This window comes from Schistocerca piceifrons, chromosome 2 (genome assembly GCF_021461385.2).
Source record: "Schistocerca piceifrons isolate TAMUIC-IGC-003096 chromosome 2, iqSchPice1.1, whole genome shotgun sequence".
In the NCBI taxonomy this organism is placed as follows: domain Eukaryota; kingdom Metazoa; phylum Arthropoda; class Insecta; order Orthoptera; family Acrididae; genus Schistocerca; species Schistocerca piceifrons.
Window position 1 is genome coordinate 454,127,691 of NC_060139.1, and position 18,286 is coordinate 454,145,976.

At 37.3% G+C, this 18,286-nt stretch overlaps 1 protein-coding gene across 2 annotated transcripts in view; it reads left to right on the forward strand.

Annotated features, from left to right (window-relative positions):
* LOC124777564 (phosphoribosyl pyrophosphate synthase-associated protein 2) overlaps positions 1–17,765 on the forward strand; it is a 77,596-nt gene extending 59,831 nt beyond the window's left edge. Inside the window, exons 7-9 of one of the 2 annotated variants that reach the window (XM_047253021.1) lie at positions 3,242–3,388; positions 13,360–13,543; positions 15,583–17,765. In XM_047253021.1, coding sequence (XP_047108977.1) covers positions 3,242–3,388; positions 13,360–13,518 — 306 coding nt within the window. In that variant the 3' untranslated portion in view covers positions 13,519–13,543; positions 15,583–17,765. Of the gene's footprint in view, positions 1–3,241; positions 3,389–13,359 lie in introns of both variants that reach the window. The other variant, XM_047253020.1, reaches the window with a different exon arrangement.
* Positions 17,766–18,286: the final 521 nt, after the last annotated feature.

Consider the following 18,286-nt stretch of genomic DNA (forward strand, 5'->3'; position numbering starts at 1 on the left):
ACCATATGCATTGCATTTTGTTGCTGTTAAGTGTCAGTCTTTTCTCTGAAAGCCACGTGCTGGTGTTATTGACCACCCCATTAGCTACATCATTTGTGTTGCATTCCATGTGCTTAACAGTAACTCTCGTTGTCCCACAGACAAGGAAATTTGTCTTGACACATTAAAGTTGGCAGTTCAGTAGTTCTGCAAATTTGCTTAAAATATTTCCTTCCATGGTCAACATTGTGTGGAACAATCTCTGGGTTACAACTACAGTTGTTAACTGTAGAGGTTGCTGCTGCTGCTGCTGCTGTTGTTGTTGTTGTTGTTGTTGTTGTTGTCTTCAGTCAGCCTAGAGATGACAGTAAGCGTTTGTGTATGAGTTAGGTGCACACATGCTTGTGTGTGTGTGTGTGTGTGTGTGTGTGTGTGTGATACTATTACATATAGGTTTCTTCTATCACACATATTATGACTGAGTACATGAACATATTATAAGAGAGTTCCTGAGGATCTAAACAGCAGGTATGCACTTAAGGGACAAACAAGTTATAACAAGTGTTCCACATGGCCACTGATCATGTGAAGGCAAGCTTCAGCACCTCTTCAGTGATGCCCACACTCGTTTGAAACTCCCAGACATATCTGGAATGCCTTGACGACCTCCCACAATATGTTCCCAGAGCTCATTGACTACCAAGTCCAATGGCTTCAAGTCAGGTGACCTGGGAGGCCACGATATTGGTGAGCAATGACTTTCTTGATCTCTTCCCATGTGATTTCCATATTTGTGGACTCCTGAAGAAAGACATTTGTGGCAGTGAATTTTCTTTGGATGAAGAGGTGCATGTGTGGATACAATCTTGGTCAAACATTTTTTTTGCGAAGGCATTGATCATCTTGTCTCACATTGGTATAAGTGTATTTACAGTCATGGTAATTACTTTAGGAATAATATACAGTTTGCGTACATACATACTTTTTTTCAATCTATCTAGTTTTCTGTTGACTGCTCCTTACACAAACATGTCTCTGTCTCAAAATCAGCATGTCACTGATTATGCAGCTGTCAGTTTAAATATGTTTGACTACATTTGGTTTGATTATTCAAATTATTTTAATTGCTTGAAACTATCCATTCCACTCCTTTTTTGTTGTGCATCTAGAATTTTTCACACTCTTCGCAAACGATCTTCGGCCACAAATATCTTTAAAACAGAAATCACTCATAAAATTCTGCATTTGAGTTTTATGGGCTGGTCTGCACCAATCATAGTAAAATAACCTGCAAAAGAATAACTGATTTGCCTCCAAACCTTGGATATAATTGAGCCTTTAACTACACATAACAAGGCTCTGCTCAAATTAATCATCAGCCTACTTAAATTTATGTGGGAATTTCAAATCTACAATAAACACCCAGTAAGGAAAGGATTTTTGTCACCTATCCTAGCCAGAACTATTACCTAAATTAACAGGTGGTAAATATATTTCCAAATTCTTTGTAATGAAAGTGTATTTGTAATTACCAATAGATGCAAAATATTAGTATGGCATGGTGGTTGTATTGCCCAGTGTATTCCAGTACTTTTTTGGTCAAATGTTTGAGTGTAATGAAAATGTGACTCCCTAAAAATTACACAGTTGGTTTTTGTCCAAATTTTCATACACAAACCAAGAGTGGGAATGTACAAATGTGGCATGTAAATGACTAGCTTGAGGTCTAGTTTTGCAGTAACTGTGCAATAATAAAGGCAAGTAAGAAAAATATAATTACTGATATGAGGGAATTTTTTTAATCTAATTTTCATAGCCAAAGGACAAATTGGACATCAAATAGACAAGTGTGAGGTGTAGGTTTGAGGAAGAAAAGCTCCTCTCTTCGAGGTCTAGCCAACTTGCACATAAAAAGTTTCATTGGTGTGCCTGTCAAAAAGGTTTCCTATGAATCAAGTACAAAATTTAGGGTATTCTGAGAACAATAGATGCTAGGAAGGCAAATGATGCGTCAGAAAGTTAATCTCTTCCAAGTGTAGCTGTTTTGCATTCAGAAAGTTGAATTTGTATGATATACAATTTTTAAAATGGGTCCCTTTGAATAAAGTACTAAATGTAGGACACTTTGAACAAAAATTGGAAAAAAGGATAGTTGAAGTATTTTGTAAAATGGTTTGTCTAAAAGTAAGAAGCAAAACAATTAGAGAAACATTTTATGTTGAAAATCATCTACAGTAAATGGTGCCATTTGAAGGATTTTGTACCAAAAAATTTTTGAGATAAAATAATTGTTAGATCTGTTTTACACCTTCGGTCATAGATGATATATATATATATATATATATATATATATATATATATATATATATATATCAAGGTCACAAAGCAGCAGGCAGGCTATAAGGTCCACCAGACAAATATCCTATAGTACCCTTTCAGATTTCCTGTTCTCAGTTGGCATCTCATTTGTACATGATTTCAAGCATTATTCAGAAGCATGTCAAATGTTTCTCTAGTTTGTATTATCTCTTACTTTTAAACAAATCATTTCACAAAATATTTGAAGGTTTGTTATTATTATTATTATTATTATTATTATTATTATTCCAAGTGCCAAGTGTGTCAGCTATATTTCAACTCTGTGTAGACCAGGTTCTGCATAAATTACCTCAATACTATAATATAGTAGGCATTTGTGAGAGCAAAGAACAGTAACTTAAAAATATCAGTTCCACTCTTTTCTTGGTGCCAGGTGTGGAATGTCACATCTCTGATTGTACACTGATTTGCCAATCAATGGGAATGTGGGATACTGTTATGTATTGATCTTTCCACACTGCTCTGTAGATCTTGACATGCTGACAGACGGAGGCATGTACTGGTAATTCAATTTTTGTGTGATGTTGCTTGATAATGCCCAAGAGACAAAATCGTGTTATCACCAATGAAATGAAGCATTTGGTTCAAAATTTAAAACAGTGTTCTGAGAACAGCAGACTAGTTTTAATAATCATATGAGATTTAATGTTGGTAGAAATTCTGTGATGATCTTCCACATAATCAGGCAATTACCCTTTTTTCCCTTCCTTGTAACAACCTTTTTCCAACAGATGATTAGCTTATATGTGGTGACACTATTGTCTTTCCCCTAAATTATATCACATATTAAATAAAGGTGAAGACCACCCCAGATACTGTTTATTTTACATCTGAGAAATTTTTTTGTCTGAGGGAAATGTATTACAACATTTGGTTTTTGCAGGATGACATGGTTGATGACGTGCAATCATTTGTAGCTGCTGCTGAAGTTCTGAAGGAGCGTGGGGCATACAAAATTTATGTCCTTGCCACCCATGGACTGCTTTCTTCAGACGCACCACGACTCATTGAAGATTCACCAATAGATGAGGTAAAGGTTATTTAATCTGTGTTTTGGTTTCTTAAAATTGAATATCATTTTTTGTTTAATATTGCAGTAGTTAAAACATTATATTATAATTACTTTAAATTATGCATTCATAGACCAATGTTACACTAGGCTGATAACCTTAGGCATTGTCGTTCTTAACACACTATGATGACCAAATGAGTGCTAACCCCTGAGTGCCTCACATTGAGTGTGAAGTGCTGAAACAAAAAGTTATCTGATTTAGTGTGTTTTGTATTTGCTATCATTCTTAACCTTATTTACTTTTGTCTTTTGGAAACTTTTCAGAATTCGATCTCTCATAAATGACTCGCACTAGAATCCTACAACAAATACCATTGACATTCTGATTTACCCTACTTTTAGTTTGTTAATGTCAACAGGCATTGTTCCATTTAAAAAGTGTATGTCTGCTCAGAAAATACACTTTTTAAGTATTATTACAATCTGTTGGTTGGCTGACAATACAAGCCCCTGACTACCAATCCTTTCTGTGAAAACAGTGCATTAGTAGCACTTTCCATTTCTGCATTTGTGGTGCAAATTTTAGGTGATTCACCCTGTATAAAACTTTCAAGAAAAGAGGAGTATGAGCATCAAGAGCTCAGATGGCATGCCAGTACTTTTCAAAGAAGGCAAAGGTGGAAGGACTATGTGGAAGGGCTATATAAAGGGAGGAATCTTTAAAATGGAAAAGAAAGATGATGTGAATGAAGATGAAGTAGATAATTTTATGCTGTAAGAAGAATTTAACAGAGGGCTGAAAGATCTAAAGTAAAACAAGGTACTAGATGATTGATTATTGTGTTCTCTGAATAGTGGCAGAATGTGGGCAGGAAAATAATGGAAGTTGATCAATAATTGCTGCTTGACTAATTGAAAGAAAAAAAATTGAGTGGAAAGAATAGTTGAAAGAAACTGGTAGGTAATTTATAAATCTGGAACATATTCTGGGTGAACTTCAACTGTACTAATATCAACAGACCTTCAATGTCACTACATTTAATTTCAATATTCATACTTTGAGTTATGTATTGCTTCACATTAATTCCATTGTGCATAGTCCTGATTATAAAAATGCCGATGCAGGATTGCTCCTCCACTGCTCACGCAAATTCCTCTTGTCTGCTCCGAACCTCCTGATGCTGTATTCTTGGCGCAGGCGAAATGGTGAACAGACAGGTGTGGTTGATGTGAATATATGATTAAAACTTTCCTTTCCTAATACCTTTTTTGAATACTTTTAATGTAAGCTTGAAATACACATTTTTAAACAATGACAGATCTAATCATACGTTCGCCTGCTACCACTTCCAGAACCAAACTGGTAAAGACACAGGATGTGATCAATTGAAGAGCGTATCTCTTCTCTTTTTTTGTATTGAAACATTATCTCTGCATAAAACAACTCATTGCTTTACCTTAGGCTTTGTGTGTATATAGCGTACATGTGTGTAAAGAAAAGAACGAAGAAAGAAAAAATATATGATTCATCATATCTCTCAGAATTATTAAGATCTGTGGGAAGACCAACCATGACAGAACTGTTCCACTTCATATGTAGAATGTATGAGAAGGGCAAAATATTCTCAGACTTCAAAAAGATTCTAATAATCCCAATGCCAAAGTAAGAAAATACTGAGAAATTGTGCGTATTGTTAAATAAATTTAATAAGTCATCGTTGCAAAACTGCATAAGACTGGCGTGAGCGTTAGAAACCAAACTGGGGAAATTCGTTTTGAGCTTAAGACAAATGTAGGAACATGCAAAGCAAGTGCTGACCTTACTTTTTAATTTACAAGATAGTTGGAAGGACACATCCATGTTTGCAGCATTTGTAGGCTTAGAAAACGCTATTGACAATTTTGAATGGTATACAATGTGAAATTCTGAGTTATCATTGGGGAGGGGGGGGGGGGGGGGGGTAGAGGTGAAATTTTAGTGACTACTTGTACATGAATCAGATTGAAGTATATTCAGGGCGGCATTAGTCGAGAAGGAAGTAGGGCAGTCTTTCCCAACGTTGTTTGATTTGCACACAGAGTGAATGCTAAAGAAAATTAAGAAAATGAATTAAAATTCAGGAAGAAGGAAAAAACTATATTATTTGCCTGTGATCTGTTGAATGGAAAAAGGTAATAAGATGAAAATAAGTAAAAATAAAACCAAGTTAATGAAGTGATGCTTAGGGAATTAGATTAGAAAATGAAACACTGAAGTAGTAGATGAGTTTTGCAATTTGGTGAGCAAAATAGTGGATGTTGGCAGAAATAAAGAGTATAAAAAAGCGTAATTAGGCTTTCCTGGCGAATCAACTGTTGTCAGGTGTCCAGCCGGTACAGTCATTTTTGTAACAAGATTTTAGATAGCGTACCATCTTCAGGTAATACCTGTAGAATAAACATCTTAGCTACATCCAGCCTGCTTTATACTCTTGTTACCCCCACTCCTTCCTCCAGTGCCAGTCGCACACGGTGACAGGGCAAGTGGTGATGGGGATGGTGCTGCCAGATGCTGGATGTGGACTCTGGTCCCTCAGTACTCCTGTGACCTGCGTCTGGCACAGAAGTTGCTCTCAGCCTATGCTGTTATTTTAGTTGGCAGAGTGGTGCATAGCAAACTTTGCTGAAAGCGAATCCAGAAACACTGTTGACCAGCCCACCAGCCACTCGTATTTCAATAGCCTTCTTCAGAACACAAACCCAGACCGACACAGTCTGTCGTAGCACTTTGCTTCATACTTCATGGCGTCCCCTGTAGCCATGCAGTGTTCTGCACTGCAGATTTTGTTGATTGCTTACATTTGGGGTGTCTTCTATGTCCCTAGCATCTTTCTTTGGTTGTTTGTGCAGTCTCTCTGGTATAAACCTTACCACATTTTCATGGAATACGGTAAACGCCTAGTTTGCAGAGTTGCAAGTCATCTTGTACCGTATCTAATACAGCACAGGTATTTAGAGGTGAACGGAAAACTCATTTAATGTTATATCAAGCCAGGATTCTGCCGATTTTGTCTGATTCGTCCGATACTTTGCCATGTGCAGCTGATACACCTTGTGTTCTCTTCCAGGTTGTTTTCTGTCTGCTGGGCTTGGACTTTCTGCCTTTAAGCACATTGGATTTGTCTCTCTTCATATCTGTTCTTCTTGAAAATGTGCTCCCTTGTCAAATATTGTATGGGGCCTGTGTACCAACATATGTAGCACACCCTCACACAGTTAAGGTTGACGGCAACTAGCAGTATAGAGATAGGTATCAATGTGGGTGGCTTTCCTGCACACACTGTGTCCTATAGTACTGTTCTTTCTGTGTTTGACTAAAACATCCAAAAAGGGGATTACTCATTTCACATGGTGAAATTGATAATAGGATGCAGAGAGTTTAGATGTTGTAGGAACTCCTGAAGTCTCTCACTCCCATGTAACCGCACCACAAATGTGTCATCAACATATGTACACAGTGCATCTGCTTCCAGAGCTTTCTCTTCAAAATCCTCCATAAACAAGTTTGCCACAACTGCTGACAGAAAGCACCCCATGGCAATGTCATCCATTTGTTCATAATAGTCTCAGTTAAAGAGAGAGAATGTTGGCGTGAGGACAAATCCGAATAGATTCGTCATTGTGGGTTGATTTTTTTCCCTGATCAATTTGAGGGAATCGGCAAGCAGTGCTCTGGTGAAGAGGAATACCAAATCAAAGCTCATCATAAGGTCCTCATCATGGAGGCATAGTTCTTGCATCTGTTGAGTGAAATATACAGAGTTCCTGATATGGTGTTGACATTTACTGACATAGTGGCTTAATACTGACATTAGCTGTTTGGCCATCTGGTCTGTTGGTGTGCCTGTGTTGCTTACTACAGGACGTAGAGGAACATCTCGTTTGTGAACCTTTGTTAAGCCATAGAGTCTTGGCGGTGCAGCAGCTCACAGTTGAAGTTTTGTGACGATTTCCTTCAGAAGCTCAATAGTAGTCGTCTTGTGTTGATCAGGTCTCCCTTCAATTTTCTGCATGTTGGATCCTCGAGTAGGTACTCTGCCAGTGGTAGTAGTGTAGTGCTATTTCCTTTCTCTGCAGGTAGAATGGCTGTTTCAGAGTTGTTCTGTAATTCTTGAATGCCAGCTCTTTCCGCTTTCATGGTGTTCGTGCTCAGCAGAACGTTTCTACTGATTGTGTGGCACATTTCCTGGCGTATCTCTTCTGCATCATTGCTAAGCACGGTAGAAATTACTTGTTCTATACCACTGATGACGTCTGTAACAGGTATAGCGATTGGTGGTGGTATGAAGTTGAGTCCCTTTTCCAGGCACCTCATCAGGAAGGTGAGAGAGCTGAGTAGACACTCCTTCCTGTCACAAATGTTATCCAGTTTCTTACATCTCTGGTACATCTCCTCCCTGTGGAAGAATCTGATGTGTAATCTTAGGATTTCCCAGTGAATCAACTGTTTGTGCAGTAGTTGGGTGTGCAGCTAGGTGGAGCCGTTTTCGTTGCACTATATTTTGTCATTGTACCTTTCCATCGTCTTCGGGTGATACATGTGGAATAAGCATCTGTGCTACATCTCGCCTCATTTATACTCTCATCATCCCTCACCGCTCCCTCCACTGCTGGTTGCACGCCATGATGAGTGGAGTGGTTGGGAAGATGACACCATCAAATGTCGGACACAAACTCTGATCTCTTAGTACTTCTGTGGCTTGTGTCGGGTGTGGAAGTGACTCTCAGCTGACACTTTAATTTTAGTTGACTGAGTGCTATGTAGCAGTCTTTGCTGAAAGTGAATAGAGTGTGTCTGTTGATCAGCATGTCAGCGCCTCCTATTTCTCACCTAATTCATGCGAGTGGATTGATGCCATTTCTTAGGTTCATGCAGATGAGTCTTGATGCATTGCTGCTATCAAACAGGTCTCTAAGTTTGAATGATTGGCAGCAAGAGAACAACAGTCTCAAGAAGTGCAACTATGAACCGTAATCAACTCACGGGGAAAGAGATCGATAATGTGGCAAAATGGGACTCAACTTCATACAATCACTGACTGCTATGCTTGTTACAGATTTCATCAGTGGTATTGCACAAGTAATTTCCATCCTCCGTAGAAACAATGCGGAAGAAATAAGGTAAGAAATGTCCTGTGCATTCAGTAGAGCCATACCACCAAGCACGAACACCATGAAAGCAGCAAGAGCTGCCATTTGAGAACTGTGGAATGATCCCAAAAAATTCATTTTATCTGCAGGCAAAGGAAATGCAGCTGTACTCCTACCACTGTCAGAGTATAATCACAAAATGTGTGACCACCTTGAAGATACAGCATACAGAGACCCAACCAACAGAGTGAATAATAATAATAATAAGAAGAAGAAGAAGAAGAAGAAGAAGAAAATGATGTTGAGCATCTGTGGCAGTCCCAGCCTAAGGAAATTATCAAGAAACTACAACCACTAGCTGCTGTACCACTAAGGCTCTATGACTTGCCAAAGGTTCACAAATGGAATGTTCCTCTACTTCCTATTGTAAGTAACATTCACATGGTTTTGCCAAACATCTAATGGCAGTATTAAGTCTCTACATTGATAAATGTCAGCACCACTAGGAATTATGTACATTTCATTCAACAGGTGCAAGAACTAGGTGTCTCCGACAAGGATCTTAAGGTGAACTTTGATGTGGTATCCCTCTTCTCAGAGTACTGCTTGCTGATTCCTTCAAGTCGATCAGGGAAAATTTCAACCCAACAATGACTAAGCTCTTCAGATTTGTCCTTGGTTCCACATTCTTTCTCTTTAATTGCGACTGTTATGAACAAATGGACGGCGTCACCATGAGGTGCTCTCTGTCACCAGTTGTGACAAACTTGTTTGTGGAGGACTTTGAAGAGAAAGTTCTGGAAATAGCTGCACTGAAGCCTACATGCTTCTTTAGATATGTTGATGACATGTTTGTGGTGTGGCTACATGGGAGTGAGAGACTTCAGGAGTTCCTTTGGCATCTGAACTCTCTGCACCCTAGTATCAGTTTCACCATGGAGGTGTATGAGATTGGCGAACTCCCCTTTTCGGATGTTTTAGTCAAACACGGAACGAACAGCACTATAGGACACAGTGTGTGCAGGAAAGCCACCCACATTGATATGTATCTCTATACTGGTAGTTGCCATCATCCTTAACTGTGTGAGGGTGTGCTACATATGCTGGTACACAGGGCCCACACAATATCTGACAAAGAAAGCCTACCAAGGGAGCTTAACCACATTTCCATAAAAAACCGATATGATGAGAGACAAATCCAATGTGCTTCCAGGCAGAAATTACAAGCCAGCAGACAGAAAACAAAGAGGAGGAGAAGACAGTAGTGTATCTGCCTTACACCAGCAAAGAATTGAACAAAATCGTCAGAATCCTGGCTCAATGTAACATTAATGAATTTTTCGTCCAAATCCAAAAATGCGTGTCATATTACGTATAGTTAAAGATGACATGGGACTCCATAAACCAGGTATTTACAGTATTCCATGTAATTGCAGGGAGACAGTACGGACAATCAAAGAAAGATGCCAGGACCACAGGAGGCACACCAAACTTAAGCAACCAAGAAAATTTGCTCTTTGAGTCCACTGCATGGCTACAAGGGACTCCATGAAGTATGAAGAAAGGGAAGAGCTAAGACAGACATTGTCATTTTGGGACTGTGTTCTGAAAGGGACTATTGAAATACAATTTGTGACAGGCTGATCAACAGAGACTCTAGGTTCACTCTCAGCAAAGCTTGGGACCCAGCACTCAACCAACCAAAAACCACAGCATTGGCTGAGAGTGAATTCCACACCCGACGCACGTCACAGGACTGCCGAGGAACCAGAGGTTGCACTCAGCATCCGGTGGGGCAGCCCCCCCGCCCTCCCCCTTTGCCCTACCACCACCACCACTCCACCCATTGTGGCATGTGACGAGCAGTGGAGGAAGGGGTGTGGACGATTCCAGTATAAAGTAGACTGCATACTGCAGAGATGCTCATTCTGCAGGTATCACCTGAAGATGACGGCAAGGTACGCTGTCGAAATATTACAAAAACGACTGCACTCAGCTAGACACCTGACAACAGTATAGTATGCACAAAATGCCATGGCCGCTAGATGCGCAGTTGGCTGTGGAAGCGTGGGGAGAGCAGCAATGGTCAGGGGTCACTCAGAGGGATGGGGGGGATATGCCAAGTGCTGGAGGAGAAGTACCATTCTAAACTGAAGACTACACTCACATTTTTGATAAACATTAAGCTGGCCCCCTCCAAGCCCATATTTGCATGGTGACCATTCAAAAAATTCTGTCAGCTTTTCTTTGGTTAGTATCTAACAAGAATTCCACCGAATATGCAGCGATGTATTTTCATCTAATCTTTTAACCATTTGCAGCTTTCAGAGAGAGTCATGAGTGGAGAATTTTGAGTAAAATCTACACATTTCTCATGTTGCCCAAGTTAAATTTTGCTTATTTTGCCAAAACTCAGTGGAATTTACACAGTTTCACCTCAATAACATGTTGTGCGGACACTATTGTGAGAGAATTCAGAAACTGTGGCTTATTAAATTTGTTAAGTGAGGAGCTGAGGAAAAGTAAGGTCAGCATCTTACGAAAAAGCACATCCTTGATACAAAATAAATGTGTAATTACTTCACGTATGTTGTTCCAAAACCCATAGCATTTCACATTTCACCAGCTGTCGAAAGCCCTTAAAAATTACATTCTTTCATTGGAAAAGTCTGTAGATAGTGGAATAACATGGTAGATAATGAAGTTTTGCATAATAACCACACAGCAAAGCACTCTCCTCTTTGTGTGCTACCATTTGCCAAAATCTCATTTCAGTATCTCAAACCATTTATGAAATGCAGTGCGATAGCAAAAGAGTATGCTATGTCAGATCAATTTTTTCGACACTGGTAGCAGGTGGAGACCACCAATGATGTCTAACGAAAAATTCAATATGTTAACTTAATTTTACAGGCAGCAACATATTATGCTTAATATGCACCAGACGAAAAATTTTAGCGACCCCTATTTTTCATTGCAAACTTTTTCCAATTTCGCACAGTGTCTTACTTCCTCATAAAAATCACAATAATTATGACCATTAACAAAATGATGGGTATGCCATAATGAACCTGACATATGAAGCTACAAGTAAAGCAAAAATGATTTTTTTTTTTACTGAATAGTTTCTATAAAATCATTTGAGAAAAATTGCAGGTCGTTTGCGTCAATTCTGTCATTGCCGATCAACCATTAAGGTGGCAAATGCTTGTTGGCCTCCCCTTCTGAACAAATTAATGAATTCACCCAGATCTTTGGACGAAAACTGGTCAATGTACATCTACCACCTTCTCCTATGCGAAGTATACAAACATTATATTAAAGGGAGACTATTAGTAGAAAGAAAAGCATTTTTGAAAAAAGAGAATTTAATTACTATTGAATAGAAGTGTGTGTGTTAGGAAGTGTTCCCTGAAAGTATTTGTCTGGAATGTAGCCTTATATGCAAGGAAAGTGTGAATGATGAACACAATAGACATGAAGACCATAAAAGCTTCTTAAAAGTGGTGTTACAAAAGAACTGAGGATTAGATGGATAAATTGGATAACTAATGAAGAGGTTCTGAATAGAGTCCAAGAGAAAAGAAATTTGTGTCACAGCTTGACTGGAGAGAGAGAGAGAGAGAGAGAGAGAGAGAGAGAGAGAGAGAACTGGTAAGTAGGACAAATTCTGAGGTGTTGCGGAATAGTTAATTATCCATTTAAGGAAGTATCGGTGGCAAAAAAATGCAGAGGGAGGAGAAGGCTTGAATACAGTAGGCTGATTCAAAATGATGTAGGTTTGTGTTAGTTAAATTGTGATTCACTGACAGACCGTTGCTTAGCCGAGACAAAACATAGAACATTTGGTCTCTGAAAACTGACATTTTTGTGATCAATGGGTGGACATATATCGCTAAAGTTTAACATTTTTAATTCTTTTGTCTGAACATAGTTGAAAGATTTTCTAGGAGGTATCACATTCAAGACCTTATGCAGAAAGTGAATAACTACCATTAAGACACAAAAACTTGCCTTATTTGGGGCAACTCTGTGCATTTAGAAATAATATTCTTGGCCGAAAAAAGGAGAGTCAGAACGAATGATGATATCAGTATACAAATTTTGTGTAGATCATTGCTCAAGTGCCTCAGAATTCTCTCTGGCATCTCTGCACATGCATTTCCTCATGGGACATGTGATCTATAAATATCAGAGCATTCAAAAGGTATTGTAGCATTTAGCATTCACTTTGTTATTTCTCTATAGAGAGAAAAAAATTGCTGTTAGATGACACCTCCTTAAACTTTATTTTCGCTAAGCTTTTAGCAGAATTGACAAATGTAAGTGACAAATGCCAGATTTTCAAATGTCAAGTTGAAAGACATCCAACATACAAACTGTCTGTTATTCTTTTCCAAAGTTCCTCTCAGTACTCATTAATTCCAGTGACTCATTCGATGATTGAGCAGTTTTTACACAGAGATCCCACAGAAAACTAGGAGAAAGAAGTGATGAGAAACAAGCTAACATTTGGTGAGATGCAACAGTAGTTAAGACTCCGAAAGACTGCGGTTGAGATTTTGATCTAAACTTGTTTTATTCACATCAGACAATTGCTAGGATAATTCTATTTAATAAAGTCACAACTGATTTATTTCCCAATTCATATTGAACTGGGCTAATACTCCATGTACTGATTTCAGTGCTGTTGATGCAGTCTGTCTATGTTACCTGTCTTCCTTAATGATATCATGGGCTGATAGTGCAGAAATTTAAGTAGAATTAAAAACAAGGAAAGAGCTACTAATCCTAAAATGTTTTATCTTTCGGATTTGTGGATTGGATGCTTATGTTGTCATTTCTTTCTTTATTACCAGGTTGTGGTGACAAATACAATTCCTCATGAGCTACAAAAGATGCAGTGCCACAAGATCAAGACTGTGGATATTAGTGTCCTCCTCTCAGAGGCAATTCGTCGCATCCACAACAAAGAATCTATGTCTTACTTATTCAAGAATGTCACACTGGAGGACTGAATGGGCTCATATTTGATGATATAAAGTAGGAATATGGATAATCTATAATAAATTTATGTCAGTTGATCCCTAGTTATTATAACAGTAATGACAACCACTGTATGAAGGTGTGTCACTCTTCAGGTCAGTGTTAAGTACTATGTTTCATGATGGGTACAGACGATTACATTTCAACTGTAAGATTTACATATATATTTTACAAGGTGCATAAAATTTAATTTGTCCAGATATGTTTATTTTTGTGCTGTAATGATAATTTTTTTGCAATTGCCAGAGTGTGCGGTTGGTGCCATTCAGCAGATGAACTAATTATAGCTGCGGTTGTTCTTATTCAGCATATTCTGACAAAACCCATAATGTCTGCTCAAGTGCAGTGTTCATTATCTTTATTAGGAATTATGTCATTTTAGTGGAAAGGATGAGACATACATTTGGTGTACGAGAGCTGTTACATGTCTGGCAGGATGCAGAAAATTTGAGGTTTCTAGAATGTATCCAATATTTATCTGGTAGCTTGCATTAGGTATCAACGATAAAACTGTTGGTTAATACCAGAACATAAAAAGACCATGGAAAGATCTTATAAAAAAAAAGTAAAAACGTGGTAGGGCAAACATAAAATCTTGGAAGAAGAGAAGAAAAGTGTGAGAACCTGAGGGAAGCAGAGTAGTTAGTGTACACTTTGTAGAAGACAAGAAAATGGTGAAAAGTAAACAAAACCTATAAATATCAGTGCATATAGCCAAAAACATGCAGTGGAGAGCAATGAGAATGTGAGAAGTTTGGAATTATACAAAAACTAGAAAGAACGCGGAAGCAGGATATAAGGTGGAAAAAATAAGGAAAGAAGGAAAACAAGTTGAAAGAATACCTTGAGATTAAAAAGGAGAAAACTAAATTAAAAATATACAAATTTTCAAAGAGAAAGATCGGCAGCAGCATAATATTGCTCATTAATGCATTCGCCTCACATGTCTAGATTATGAGCTTATGCATACAGTACTGCCTCAGCTCCCACCATTATCTTGTTGCACTTGTAGGCATTCAGTATTTCTGTTCTCTCCCCCTCCCCCCCTCCCCTCCCCTTTTCTTCAGTATTTTCCAGTTCATTTGTTTTCTAGAATTACCTCTTATTCTCTTTTTATATTAATCATTTATTTCAGTTCTTTTTCCCATTACTGAATTTGACGTTGCTCTTCTGATGATCTTTGAATGAGTTGTACCATGCTTGTGTTCTTATAACCTTTTTGTCGTTCATAGCTCTGCTTTAATTTTGCCTCCCATTTTTCTTTTGTCTAGTCAGTAGAATCTGGTGGTTTTTTTTATTATTTTTTTTATTTTTTATGAGTGCCTGTAGTTCAAGATTGAATGTCCAAATTTTTATGTTTTATAGGCATTATTTTTGAAGTACTTAAAAATGCTTATTAACATTACTCCTAGAATTATCATGGTTAGATTTTGTGTTTGGTTACTCCCTTGCAGCTTAGCAGTGTCCTCTGTGGATTTTGATTTTGTGTACTGTTTGTGATACTGATTGTGCAGTTCATTAACAGAGTATCTTCACAGCCTCGTTTATTTTATTCTACTCTGATTCGAGTGTCACATGCCTTTAGTGCGCTGTAGAAATTGTGCTGATACGTATTCTTTGTTCTGATCTGCTTTATGTTTCATACATTAATTTTCATATGTCTTCCTGCTGCTTTCATCTTAGTTGTTTCCTTACTTTACTTACTGAGCTCTCAACCCTCCATTACAGTCCCAGATAGGACTGCCTGTTGTGGTATTCTTGGCTTGAGAAGTAACTTGATGTTAACTGTGTGCTGATTATTTTCTCGGTTTAACGTTGTTTAAGCTTCCTCATATGCTGCTGTTTATTTTTCATGTCTTGTTTCCCCACAGAGACTTATATCTTGGCCATTGTTTAAATAGTTCTTCTCTCTCCAGTATCTTAAAATGTTCTGTGTGTTGTGCATTGCCAGTTAGATCTTCAACTTTTCTTAGTTTTTCTTGAAATTTACCAGATAGCATGTTCTAAATGTGTTGTCCCTTTCTTCTAAAATACAGATTGGAGAGTTCGAAATGAAGATTTCAACATAGCTGAAGGCAGATAAACAAACAGACTATCCACATTCATGACACCAGCATACAGTTTTTAATGTAATTGGCAGTTTTGGTAGACTGTGAATACTGTGTTAAATTTTAAAATCTGGAACACAACGAGAACAGTGAAAAGATTTTCACATATCAATTTTCTAGATACTTCAGTCGGAATATTTCAGATACATACTCATGTAACACAGCCACTTTTTTTTCTTTTGCTTATCTTGACCTTATGTTAATGTTTACTTCTATTGCATGACAAAAGTTGTTTCATACTTGGGGGTGTGTGTGGTATGCAATAAAAGAGTGAACATAATTGTTTGTGATTGTTACTAAATTCTTGAATTGGTAAACAATTTGAAGCATGTAGTTGATTAAAGAAGATAACCATTTTGCTGCATAATAGAAATCTTTGCATTTCAAGCAAACATCCTAAAATAACTTCTCAAATTCTATTCTTATTTTGCATCAAGTTGTATTTGAATTGTGAAGTTTCTGTTTCTCAATTTTTTTAAATTTTTTGTACTCTGTTAAACAATATTTCTGTAAATTATTTTACATTTTTGCATGTGTTTGCTGCATTTAGAATCATAATGTCTATCAAATGGAAAAAAGCATCTTTGCTTTTCTGTGTGTCATTAGTTTATAAAGACTCATGAATTACTGAACACTGCTAAAATCACAAAGCCAATAGACTGGCCAGTGCTTACTTTCAGGAGAGACAACTCCCTGAACAGAAAAATGTACTCACATGTTTTGGAACCAAACATTTGTTCATCTAGGTTTATAGAGAAATTAAGTTGGGGAAGTTGGACATTACATTTGTGAGGACAAAAGCTGACCTCAGCAAGTGGGTTTATCTTAACTTATGGTCTCAGTTATCAACCACCCCACTCCTCTCTGATCTCCATTTTCACAGTATTGTTTTGTATTTTAAGTGTTTCTACTGGCAGTACTTAAAGCTGTGTCTCCTGAAGATGAGTACTGGGCAACCTTTCTCTCTCTTTGTGATTTCAACAACTTTGTGAACTGATTGTTTTATACAAATTACTGAACTTTAATTTGGTGTTGCTATATGGGAAGGAGAATATTGTGGTTGTATCATCTACTTTAAATGATTTATTTGTGAAGCCTGTCTTGGAAGTTTGGAACAAATACCAGTATTGTTAGTCTGCAACTGTAGATCAGTGCGTAGTAATAACTTGAATGCATGCAGCCTCCACATTGATTTCCGTGTAAACTCTGTTGTATACTGAAGGGGGGGAAAAAAGGTCATATTCAGCCTTTAATGCTGCGACCTTTCCGTAAATCTCATTAAAGTTTATAAAAGAGTTTTTTGAAGTATGAATATCATAATCATTTTAATCGACTTTGCATATGTGATCAACAGATCAATTAAATGTAGATATTGTCACACTGCTTGGCATATAAAACTTATCTTGTACCATATTAAATTCCTTTGTTAGGTACTTATATTGGAAATGCTTTCAGCAGTAAACTCAGTGGGTGGAGGCTAAAGGTATTGTTGAGTTATTATCCTTACATGTATGTGATAAATGGTTGTAAACAGTTTTCTGTTTATTTCTGCCAAAAATTTTGACTGCAAAATCTACAGTATTCCTATTTTATTTTCAGTATTATTTGTATTAAAACTGGTAATTGGAAGACATTCACTAAAATAAAATTTTCTGCCTTTTAATAGTGATTGAAATCTAGATTGTGAAGGACAAATTAAAGAATTAGACAGAAACTTACCCAGTACGGTAGCATCTGTGTTACAAAGAAGGTGTACTATCAGTTCAAAATGTTTTTCTGTGGTACGGGAAATTATTGGTGCAGTATTATAAATATGGAACCAATTTTGAATATAGCAGATCCATTCTGTTGAACTGAGCTGGCATCCAGAATAAAACTCTCAAAATTTTGCTTACATTGTGTAATGCAAACTTTAAAAACGTCTTTTTTTGTCAGGTGTGTCCTGTGCAAACTACAATAAAATCTCTGACGGGGAATCTCAAATTTAAGAAAATGTTATTGTGACTGGTATTTTCTCAAATTGTATGGAAATGAAAGAACGTGTATGTGTGAATCAGATTTGGCATGTAAATAAATAAGGAAATAAAAACATCTCTTCATTTGCAAACTTATTAACATTTTTTTGTGTTATTTTAGGATCCCATTTGAAATTTTCCAAGTACTTTCTCTGTAAGTGCAACTAAAATTATTACCATGGTTACTGTGGTTCATAATACTACTGCTACTACTACTACAGATTTTCAGGATGCAACTAGTCTTTTATCATATTATTTTGCGTAATAAAGTGAAAGTAAATCATAATGAAAGTTTCACGTCATTGTGAAATGCTGAAATTGATTTTTCTGACTGATTTGAGCTGTGTGTTGGAATGGGACTTCAGTCTTGATCATTGCCCTTCATAGGAATGGCTCAAATGATGTAATATTGTCCTCAGAAGGTAAAGATCTAGTTTGGAAGACAGTGTGACGCAATTTTTACATTACTGTTTGCAACAGTTCAATCATTAGTCACAAGTAACTGCATTATACTTTCATATACATTTCAACTTGCTAAATAGCAACACAGCTACATAAGAAAACACTAACAATACTGCCACTAGTGTACATATAACATTCACCTGCTAGTCAAGGTA